Source organism: Ostrinia nubilalis, chromosome 11 (genome assembly GCF_963855985.1).
Source record: "Ostrinia nubilalis chromosome 11, ilOstNubi1.1, whole genome shotgun sequence".
Classification (NCBI taxonomy): Eukaryota; Metazoa; Arthropoda; class Insecta; order Lepidoptera; family Crambidae; genus Ostrinia; species Ostrinia nubilalis.
This window is the reverse complement of record NC_087098.1, coordinates 5,391,737-5,404,349: the sequence shown is the minus strand read 5'-3', so window position 1 is coordinate 5,404,349 and position 12,613 is coordinate 5,391,737. Positions and strand designations below refer to the sequence as shown.

Genomic DNA, 12,613 nt, shown 5'->3' with positions numbered 1-12,613 from the left:
TAGTTTGTCGAAATGAAACAAAGGAATACAGATGATATGTAAATAAGTTAATATGTATTAATATTTCGCATGGAACCACGACTAACAAAACTGTTTTCAAGTAAATAATTTGCGAGACAAATGTAGTTTCCAACGAGCGGTATTATTATGTAAAGCCAAACATTGTTTCTTCATCGAATAACATTTTGGTTAGACTTTAGGTAATAAAATAACTAAACTATTATCCTACCAAAATAGAGCCGAAGCTAATTTGTCTTAAAAACACTAATTAAAAGTCCGCCCAAACATGTTCATTGTTCACCTACTAATCTATGCAAATGACATACAAAGCGAATAGACGACACACGGTTGATTTTATTAGAGAGAGCCAAAGCAAAACAATGACAGCAAGTTGAATAATAGCTCCAATGGCGTCTAAACAGTCCCGCTATAATCCGGTAAGCCGCCCGCTGGAGTGCGAGCCACGGCCTCTTATTAATCACTCGTAATCTCACCAAATAGAGTATACGAATACCTACAAACAAACAGTTGGAGTTGCGTAATGGCTGACTCACTGGGTTGAGGTAGAGACGCGCCGGAGCGTGACCGGTAACAAATGCCACTCATAATAACAGTGATGCGCCGCGCTAATCTTGGAAACGAATTAACTTGTAACGTTTTACAAACGCTACATTAGAAGCAAGATGTGGAATTGTAATTAAAACTAAGCTTCCGTTTATAGCTTTTGCATATAAAGGATGATACCGTTTTTTGTGTGTTTGTTTACTTTTCCGGCTCATTGTGACCACCTGTCCCCTTAAAATAGCGGTATTCAGTTTCACCTTTCAAAGATATTTTTTTTGGTGACAAAAAGCCAGGTAATGTCCCTTACTAAATTGATCGCTGTCAGGTTGGAAGGATTTTGTTTGTTATTCGTCATACTTAGTGCAATTTAGTGTACCTACTAGAAATTGTTTGAGTCACATGCTTTACTCCACACTTAAGAGCCATTTCACAAAAATATTCCGCGCGAATTTAGGTAAAAGCTGTCAACGCAACGTCAAAAGAGTAAAAAGAACGCTGAAATGGACAAAAAAATCTTGAGCCGTGACCGTATTAAGACTTGATTTAAGTTATTAATTTTAAGGTAGGTAGAATGAGGTATTCAAACTTGATTAATTAATTTAAAGGATGATGGGCACTTTTCTATGGAATCTGGGCGTAAAACCAACAGAAATGTAACTACTATTATTTGTTAGGACTTAATATCAGAAATATATTTTCATATAAATAACTACCAAAAACTCCCGGGTTTGCTTGGAAATTGACATAATGTGTAATAATAATAGGTGCTTTATTGCGCAAACAAAAAATATTATTAATTAATATACTTATCTACTTACATTTTAAATACATTAAGTTATTTATCCATTATTATGTCCAACAGTTCAGGAGTGGGGCCAACAAATGGTATATTTAAACCATGTTCTACATTATAAGCGTAGGACCATACCTAGGTACCATTTAGAGAAATGACATGAACACAGTCATGTTTCAATGGGATTTCTACCCGTTAAGTTGTAGTGTTGTCGCATAATCGATCATGGATCGATTATTAATCGATATTTCCAAATAACGATTTATCGATTAACAATTCGATTAATCGATTTTATTGGTTACCATCATTATTATCATTTGATTGTTAATTCAATTCCTTATTTTCAGCAATATAATCGATTATTGCAATCGAATAATCGATTATGATTTATTCGGTATACATACTTACTAAATCGATAGAATCGATATTAAGATATGATACAATACTCACAATATAATCGATAAAAGCAATCTAATTGACCTAATACTATTTTTATTACCTTAATGTGATGTGAAATACTATGGAAACTTTGCATATTCAACGACCTCTATCTCCGTATCCCCGCGTATTTCAGGATTGTTGTCATATTATGAAATGAAGTACTAGTATTAAGCTTTAATTTAGTATACTTTTTGTTTCTGTTGGTTTAACGCCCAATATGCCCATCATCCTTTTTAATAGAGTTTATTAAGTCTTTTATATTTCGATTCCTAATGAAACACGAAAAAGTATAATATGTAAAATATATATTAAGTACAAAATAAAGACAGTCACATAGTGAAAAATAAATCTGCCCCCTTACAGCTCCATCATCGGACCCTGGATACGAATAATGAAACACGAATAGGTATAATATGTAAAATATATTAAGTAGGTACAAAATAAAGACAGTCACATAGTGAAAAAAAAAATCTGCCCCCTTACAGCTCCATCATCGGACCCTGGATACGAAATATTCGTCAAGGCGAATCACACAAGCCCAAACTCCATATGGTTCTATTGTTTTGTTACGGAGGTGGCCATTGCATCTCCTCCAGATCCATTATCAGACAGAGCTAAGAAATAAATAAATAAATATTATTATAAGTAAACAAATAACTAAAATAATTCATCTTACTATCTTACTTTTTACTAGTCTTACTAATATTATAAATACGAAAGTTTGTGTGGATGTCTGGATGTTTGTTACACTTTCACGCAAAAACTACTGAACAGATTTTGATGAAACTTTACAGTACAGTACAGCAGTACTAGGCAGTCTGTGTTCAACTATCACTCGGGTCGGACGTTCCTATCGCAAGACCTTTGGTTCACTCAGTTCCGATACGACTCTAGTGCTGTGTGTAATTATTTTCGTTAATACACTGAGTTTACTAATTTCTACGAGTGGATTTCATTTTGCCTGAGACCTACGCCATGAACCCTGAACCAGAAGACCCTGTCGCCAGCGACAGCGACGCTCATCCATCCCTGGCGTCGACCAGAATAACAATGTATAGGCTATAATTTATGACGATCTGTGACAAACTAAATTTCAAGCGGGTGAAGCCGCGGGCAATACTACATACTTCATACTAGCTTTTTGCCCGCGACTTCTTCTGCGATGAAGTGGAAAATGGTTCTAATAGAATTAAAATATTCTAAGAAAATTAATTTTGTTAAATGATTATAATAATATTTTTTGATATAAAATCTACACATCATTATGTTTAAATATTTGAATACTTACAAAATTATGAGATCTTTCTAAAACAAAATTAAAACACTACACCTGCCGCAGATTTCTTTGTAAACAATGTTTTTTTGTTTTTCCTTCAGGTGCTAAAATCACCAGGCTATTGTGTGCGCATACTCTGGAGTATTCCACATACAACTGGTCGTCGGAGAAGCATAGATTTCCATTAAGTCTACTCCCGCTACCATATGGAACTCCGCTAAAACTCGTGAGGGCGCCAACACTTGCTTTTGTATCGAAAATTAGTATGAGCAGCTGCGCACGCGGTTGCCCGTTGCAGGCTCTATGCAACCACACTATTTTAAACCGTGGTCCCTAAGCATGAGATGGGAAACTGCACTCTCTTGAATTCTCTTGAATTTGATGGTGTTAGGGGAATCCTAGGAATGAATACAGACTTTCCAATGGAATCTCCTCATCAATATTGCGAAATTGCGAGTTGCAATGCAATGTTACGTTTTCACTTGTTATTTTATTGTAATCTGACCTTGATTTTTCAAACACGTGTCAAAATAAAAAAAAATAATTTAAATCAAAAGTACTAAGGAATATTTCATTGATATCAACTTAGAAACAAGCACAGATCACAGAAACTAAAGGGAAATGTGACAAGGGACAAATTGGAACATATTGCTTGTGAAAGCAATGATGACAGTAGCGACGTCATTATGTAAACAGTTTATATTGCTTGCATAGTACTAAAGATTATTCGAACGTTGAATACTGATACCGCAATGGATAATGAGCACATAATTTGATTTCTTTGTGTGTGTGAATTTCTAATACGACACTGAGTTTCGAACTCAGCGCATTACTTAGCATCTCTCTATATTTCTATGGAACCAAGTTATCTCCAAAATAACATTCCACACCTTTTTAACCTAGTCAGGTAATAATTTTAATAAAATACGAAGCACGTCATCTATCAATAGGATATTATGTATATTTTAGAAGTTAATAAATTATGCATAAAATATAAACACTTTAGAAGTTTAGTTAAATCGTAGAATTTCTGAAAAACAAGTACTAAAATCGTACTAAAAAAAAAGTATTAACATGTTATCTAATTTATTTATTAAACGTCGAATTTTATCAAAGATTTTGGACTAAAGTTTTTGAAAATATTTTATAGCCTACATAGAAAAAAATTAGGATTCTAAATCGTGAAAGAAATTTTTTTCGGAGCCTATTGCCTCCAAACAAACAAACTAACAATTAAATCTTTCCTCTTTTATTAGTATAGATTTAACAACAAAACAAAACGCTTCTTTTTCTTCTTCACGAAACAAAACTCAAAGCGGATAAATAAATAAACAAATCTTTGGACAATTTCACAGCGCCATCTAGTCCAAAAGTAGGCAACCAATATGCTTGTGTTAAGGGTGCTATCATAATGGATATACTTTTTTATAATTTATTTATTAAATTAAATACATGGTACCTACATATTATACATAGTTACACCCAGATCCGTCAAAGAAATTAAAATTCATCATTTCAATTTCTGCTCGGCCGGCCGACTCGAAACAGCCTCTCGGCATAGTATCAAATGTATTTGGTCGCCGTACAAATCACCGCTTTACGACACGAACGCACGTAAACGTCACGGCGGGAAAAATGACACAGGTCCTGCCTTGACGGGCGCTCGCGCCATACTAATCGATGTCGGCTTGCGCATTGTAATTTATACTGATATTCACATCAATATTTTGACAAAGTGGTTACTAATATTTAAACAATAACTGTAGAAATTAATTCTACAATGAATATTCTTTATTTTGGGATACTTTTATTGCAGTTTATGCTGTGTTTTTAAACCAAAAACCACGATCAAAATGTGACGTTAATCTTCAAATTTGCCAAATTATTTTTAGATTTTACTCAATAATGGTAATGAAATTCAAGAATCTATTTCATTAATGGACTACAAGAATATATGTCCGATGATTACTATATATTTTTAAGCTTATTATATGAGCATAAATAATAGATACAGGACTTTGAAAATGAGTCTGCGGCAATTTTTTCGTAAAATGGTTGTGGGAGATGGGGCACTGTGAATTAAGCAAAATAGTTTTAGTAAATCCGTTTCATTAATGGTCAACAACAAGGATTGACCTATCTTTCGCAGTTATTAAATGATCTCTGGGTGTTGCTTAAGATAGTAATTCATGCTTCCAAAATCTTAGAAATTCGCACGAAAATGTAAAATGGCTCTTAACTCTTTGTGAATGCGATCACTTGTTTAGAACAATTACCGTCAGCTATTCGAGCCAAGTTCTGAAAACCTGAATTGTTTGTCCCTGTTTCCTTTGTTCGTGTTCTACAAAGCTAAGTCTAAAAAATACAGCAGTATTTGAACGTACTAGAGCACCCCCGAGCTCTGTACACTAGCTAGAAAGACATTAGACACGACTGGGCTTGGTAGAGAATGTAAAATGTGATGTCGAGTGTGTAGCACTTCACTCAGGCGTGTATGTGAGCTCTAAAAGCTTAGTGATTCCATTACAAATGAATATGTGGTGTGGTACAACAAATAATTAAGAATAATACTTTAATAGATACAACCAGCTTGATTACGTTACTCCTCTTAGCGGAAAGTCGGAGTGAATAATTTTAAAGTCATGAGAGTGCTTTGTCTTAATTATCACCCAGAATAATCTTATTGAGCCATTCTTGGCTTTATATTATTAGTTCCTGTTGTGTACCGTTATATTGAGTGAACACATAGAAAGCATTTCGCTGTAACAAGCCCTTTGTGGAAGTTATATAAATGTTAGGCAATAAACTAAAGTAGGCATGGGTTGGAAACATTAAATTATGTATAGGCAGAAAGATCAATAGCAAGTCAAATAAAAGAAAAAAATCAACTTGTTTTATTTAGTTGCTCTACCAAACGTTTATCTCAAGTAAAATATTTGCAGACAAACAAAATAACAACAGAATCCGCAGTGGCTTGTTCGGATTGTATTGTCAATGTGATTTCTCGTTAAAACGTTATTCTCCGTGTTACCATTTGTTCAAACAGTGCTGGTGACCCTGAATCGTCCAATAGCATTAGTTAGCAAACAGGCGGATATAGTTCGTACATAGAGTGAGACCGCGAGGGGGACGGTGGGAGGTGGCGGGTTCAACGCACCGGATACGTCTGTCGCCGGCTCGTATGCACTCGGCTCAGGTGTGGGTGCGCGGCCCTGTGTGCGGCCTGTAACATTGACATAAATACTAGTGCATACGTGTGCACTGGGCCTGAGCAGGCACCCACCGCACCACATCTGCATACGCTGACTTATTGCTAGTTGCTACACATAACACGATATACGCGCCTAGCACTAATGTTGATTTGTGGAGGTGTTTCATAATGTGGGCGATAGTGTTTACATAGGATACGAGGTCGTAAAACTGGCGATCGAGCGATTTAATTGCGCTATTTATGGATAGTACCCACTTGATTGAATTATGTTACTACTGTCGCAGCGCATTTACATAAATCGTAGGGCAACGAGCGTAAATAAATCAATGCCGTATTAGGTTAGGTATGCTTCTGTATAGTAAACAAAGCGACCAAGATGAGTATGTCTTATCTAATCTCGTCTCAAACAGCAACATTACGCTTGGCCTAATAATTTTATTCATAGGATTTTCTTATCTTATTACGAATTGATAGGTCAAATTGGTATCGGGTGATCTGAACCCGATGGAATATTTCTGTTAGTTTCAGTAATTTATTCATCTGAAACCTATTAACATCTCAACTAATATTATAAATGCGAAAGTAACTCTGTCTGTCTGTCTGTCTGTTACGCTTTCCCGCTTAAACCTCGAAACCGATTTTGATGAAATTTGGCATAGAGATAGTTTGAGTCCCGGGAAAGAACATAGGATAGTTTTTATCCCGGTTTTTGAAACAGGGACGCGCGCGATAAAGTTTTTCTGTGACAGACAAAATTCCACGCGGGCGAAGCCGCGGGCGGAAAGCTAGTAGTATAATATATGAGCTAAAGCTATTAACGTTCAGGCTTAGTTTCTTTCATCTAAGGTTTCACTTGAATTCTGGATGTAGACGCGTTTCTTTTAAAAATGGGGCACATTTCTGGATGAAAATAAATTAAGAGTAAACACGTGTAAGAAAATCATCATTTAATGAGGAAACGAGGTTTTGTCCTCCATTTTATAAGGATTGTATGCTGATTACGAATTCTTTTAGGAATACATAATAGATTTATTTATGTATACTCGCTTACAATAACTTCATTGCTTAGTGCCTACTTTTTTCAGGATAAAATAACGTCGTCCACCCCGTTTTAAGGTTACTGAAAATGAGATCTCTGATTTGTTTGTGCTAGCTAACTAGGCTATCTCATATTTTTTTGTTTTTCACTTAAGTAATCTAATTTAGCTTAGTTCTTCTACACCCAAAAGGAAAAAGATTAGGAAAATAATAAAAAGAAATACGTGTCTACTGTCTAGTGATTTCAGTAAATTTATTTCCTGTAAAATGCCTTGTCGGGGCTTTTCCATTTAAAGTCACATTTACTTAATATCCTTTTTGTTTACTATTCAGGACTGGGATGCAAGACTGGCGGGTTCCGAGGCTGGTGTGGACGCGACCACGATCTCCGCCGTAGCCAGTGAGGCAGCGGAGTGGCGAACCACGCAAGATGGCCAGCGAATCCTGACCACAACGCCTTCCGTGCTGGGCGGCTGTCGAGCACAGGTCTACCGTGTTGCTGGAGCCACCCAGTGGTACACCGCCGTCATTGTTGGAGTCAACGAGCACACTGGGGTGAGTATCAGGGCCATGACGCCTCCACCAGTCAATAAGCACCATGCAGGATGGCCAGAGAATCTTGACCACATCGCCTTCCGTGCTGGGCGGTTGCCGAGCGCAGGTCTACCGTGTTGCTGGCGCCACCCAGTGGTACACCGCCTACATTGTCGGAGTCAACGAGCACACTGGGGTGAGTATCAGGGCCATGACGCCTCCACCAGTAAATTGAGCTCCATGCAAGATGGCCAGCGAATCCTGACCACAACGCCTTCCGTGCTGGGCGGCTGTCGAGCGCAGGTCTACCGCGTTGCTGGAGCCACCCAGTGGTACACCGCCGTCATTGTCGGAGTCAACGAGCACACTGGGGTGAGTATCAGGGCCATGACGCCTCTACCAGTCAATAGAGCACTGTAGGATGGCCAGCGGATCCTGACCACAACGCCTTCCGTGCTGGGCGGCTGTCGAGCGCAGGTCTACCGCGTTGCTGGCGCCACCCAGTGGTACACCGCCGTCATTGTCGGAGTCAACGAGCACACTGGGGTGAGTATCAGGGTCAATACGCCTCCACCAGTCAATAAGCACCATGCAGGATGGCCAGCGAATCCTGACCACAACGCCTTCCGTGCTGGGCGGCTGTCGAGCGCAGGTCTACCGCGTTGCTGGAGCCACCCAGTGGTACACCGCCGTCATTGTCGGGGTCAACGAGCATACTGGGGTAACTATCAGTCATTTAGTTTCCACTGCCGGAGGATAACCGTCACTAAATTTTCCAGGGGCAGATAATTTGGCCTACACTCCCCCACGCTCATTAGATGGGTTGGGGAGGCCTGATTTTCGCTTATTTCTCCCCTAGTCTCTTCTTACGTCATTCACGAGAAGAACGGGAATGGTCCTCATATATTCGGATTTCACTGATTGCCTATAAAACCCCGACATCTATTTTCAGTTCAATGTACACATCTAGAGCTTTATTGTAATAAATCAGTAGTATGGAAGATTTATTAATCCATCTGGCCATAATTTGTGAATCAGTAAAACATTGCAAAATTTTATAGAGTTTTAAATAACTGTGTGGAAACTATAATTTATGACGAACGTTCGTAATCATTATCGGTAAAATATGGCACGAACCAGCTTCATGAATTTTATCAATCTGTCCACTTACGATGTGCCGCAACGGGCAGTTATCGATCCGGTCCTAAAGTGTCACAGATACGTGTTAAAAGTGTTAATAAAAACCATTTGGTGTCGGTCAGCTCTTGATGCGCAATTTAATATTTCACATCGAGTGAGCCCTATCAGTTAGCTCGTCCGAGTTAAGGTTTCCGTAAATTCATCATTCTTGTACGCCCACTCGCATGTAATGCTCGGGGCTTACGAAATGAACCTCGCAACTTCAATCTTCTCGGCGAGGAAACGTTTTTGCCCCGGTGAATAACATTAACGTTTTATGACGGCCCGTTATTAACTATCATATCATCGAGTTTATTTATGGTCCATATTAGTTTCCGTCGACGATATCAAGTCTTGTTTAAACTTAAAGCTATAGCAGGTGAGCTGAGGCGAGGCGTGCACAAATAACAGTAAAGGTATTGCCATATCATTCCGAAGCGGGAAGTTCTGTAAACCTGTTTGGTGTATTGAACGCAATGGCATCCGACGCGGTAACGAAGGGGATTTATAAGGGCATGTGCGAGCAATCCGCCGGAGCGCCCGGTCGCGCCCGAGCCAACATGGAAACTTGTTAAGTGTGGAACAGCCTGTCGCTCGCCTTAAATGACAAAACGGAATGCTGAACTTTCCACCTGTCTTCGATTTTATTAATTGCCCCCTAAAAAGGGGAATGGCTCATTCGATTTATGTATTAAGGGACCGGACCGGGCTCGTACCTTTAGCGTTTAATTGCAAACGATCCTTTATTAAGATACAGTATCTTAATAATTAGATTAATATCTATACGAAAATTGCAGATAAACTTCGTCGGTAGCTATTAATATTTATTACTTTTTCCTATTACCGTAGATATAATAAAATTAGATATCGGAGCACCTGTTTGTTGTATATTCACATTGCTTCCAACTTTCGCCGGTTCTTTCCAATATGTAATTGATTACCACGAATTCCCTACATCAAGTTGCTAATAATATTAATATCGGCAAACTCGTAGCCCCGGTAATGTCTGGCGGGAGTTGCCCGGGCGACGGCCACCCTCCTCCACCCTTTACTAACTTCTCTAAACAAACTTTGTTGTTTTGCGTTATTGAAACAGTTTATTGTTTTTCTTTCATCTCCTTTGACGACGAGTTGTTATGTTCTAGTATGTATCACAATAAAGGAACCGTGATAGGATCCTTTGAAAGGATCTGTTTTGACTGTCGGTATTTTTATGCAAAGTTATTCCATTCACGCTCTTCTGAACTTGGCAAACTCAAATGCCAACAGCAGTCAGAACTTGCATTTTTGAAAGAGAGTGGGGTTGGAGTTTTAAGATTAATGTTTTAAGATTAAGTTTAACTCAGGGGAATATTTCATTCAATTTTTGGTATTTCTTTCGATTAAGTACCTGCCTTTATCATTTACTTATAAATGGAACAGTATATTGTCGTGTTTTATTTGCAGACTAATCTTAGACAAACAATAACAGTAATTTCTATCGGCCGAAAAGCTCCTCACTTTATCGGAGTTAGGTAAGCAGTACGCTTCAATCTATCTGGAAGTTTGCTAAGTAATTACAGTTAAAAAGTTGAGACGTTAAACAAATTTATACTGAGAATTAGCGACTGCAAAACTTCGTTCCTATTACTGGCGTCCGAGACGTCAAAGTTTTGAGTAACCTCCCTGTGTCCCCCTCGTTCCCGCAACTTTCTTAGAGTTCCCGCTTTGTTTCTCGCAACTTTGTTCCCAACTCGGTCTTTTTGGCACGAAGACATGTTTATCGAGTGAACACCAAAGAGTGATTTGTTATTTCTGTTGATGCGCCTCTTTTAACAGGCCTTTTTTCATCAGTAGGAACAAATTGTTTACACTTATTTTTTATGGATCCCAATTTTTAAAATTGTTGCAGCAGAACTGATGTGAGCAATCTTTGTAATTGGGGTTGAGTTAAAATTTTGTTTAATTGATGCGGAGTGCCGATTTAATCAATTGTTAAATTGTAGTCTAAGTCAATCAATTATTACTGAATTAATTTCAGAACAACATCATTAACTGGTTCTAATCAAGAAGAGATTAAGGATATAAGTGAACATGCTATTAAATTACGTACCTATAACATAATTGGAATATTTTAATAAGTAATCAGCGTTATAACATGATATTGAGGTAGAACCAAGAATAAATGTGTAAAACTACATTAAACGGAATTTTCCGTTAGTCTAGAAGGATGCCCAAGTTTCTGTGTTTTCATTTAGTTTTTCCTTATAAACTATAATGAAGTTGCTTTTGAAAATCTAATCTGCTATCTTATTAAAGTTATTACTCTAAACAACAATATTGTCTTTAGTTTCAAAGGAATGTCGAGAAAACAAACTCGCAAAGTATGATTCAGACAGCAATTTTCAGCACCCCGTGTTTATTGCGTATAAATCATTATAAGAAAAATGTTGATGCGTATGGAAAATAGAAGCATGTATCCTGTTTTCTTTCCGAAAGTAATATAAAACAGGTACAGCTTGATGCTGAAAGCCGGCCGTGGGAAACTTTGGATGGGAATTCATGGAATCCTGTTTATTTACGAATATGAAACACCTGCCAGCGTGTGTATGTTTGTTCAAGAATAGATTGTTAGGAAATGAATTTGGGCAAAGAATATTATTTACGGGGTAATAACATGTTTTCGGTAACCCTAAATAATAAATATGATCCAGAATAATTGACTGTTACCTTATGTTTTGGTTTGCTTCGTGAATAATGAAAAGGGCCATGAATTATAGCTTTGACACAAAATAGTCAGTGGATATAAATATTTACCTAACCTAGTAATTACATAAATGTGCCTAACCTACATACATAACTTCACCATATCACCACCAATCAAGTAAGTATAAAATATCCTTTTATTATAGGCTATCAAATTGATGTTAGTCTACTCAGGTACCATTTATTTTTGGAATAGGTATGACGTCAAGGCTGACTGTATACTATACTGTTGTTAAATAATTGTCTGTGATGCTATGCAAATAATCTTAAAATTTTGACCTTGACACTGTCCTTCATCCATGCGAAATAAGAGCTTTTGTACTAAGAGCTACTATTGCAGAGCAACCGTTCCACTTAATGTGACGCGTACCTCATTTCAAACATCAACATAATCTAATTACACCCCAGGATTGTTATTGCTGTGTCGAGTAACAAACGGGTGTATCCCGCACCTCGATTTCCATATTTTCGCCTCTGCTGTCACTCTTAAGGGCGTAGATATATGGTTGTGTTTGAGAGAGACGGGTAGAGTCGGTTAGACATCGTGTAACAAAGTGATTTGCTCCAGGAGCTGACAGTGACGGATGACACGGTGCTGGAGGAGCACAGCGAGGACCCGGCCCTCGTGCAGATGAGGCTGCTCGGAGACGGAGGTAATAAATACTGATATATTTATTGCTTTGCTACTGTGAACGGCTGAAGCGCTTAGGATATGATGGTGTTTGTTAATCATGAAGCTACCTAGTAGATTTATTCTTTTCATAACGATTCTTCCTTAGAACTGCGTAAGAAAATGGTGTCATATTTATGAAATTGTAGCTTAATAAGTAGC

At 37.9% G+C, this 12,613-nt stretch overlaps 1 protein-coding gene across 1 annotated transcript in view; it reads left to right on the top strand.

The window, feature by feature from the left end:
- Positions 1-12,613, top strand: part of LOC135075973 (protein PRRC2A-like) — a 200,160-nt gene that overhangs the window by 62,803 nt on the left and 124,744 nt on the right. Inside the window, exons 4-5 of the mRNA XM_063970419.1 lie at positions 7,657-7,878; positions 12,350-12,434. Of these exons, the coding sequence (XP_063826489.1) occupies positions 7,657-7,878; positions 12,350-12,434 (307 nt within the window). The remainder of the gene's footprint in view (positions 1-7,656; positions 7,879-12,349; positions 12,435-12,613) is intronic.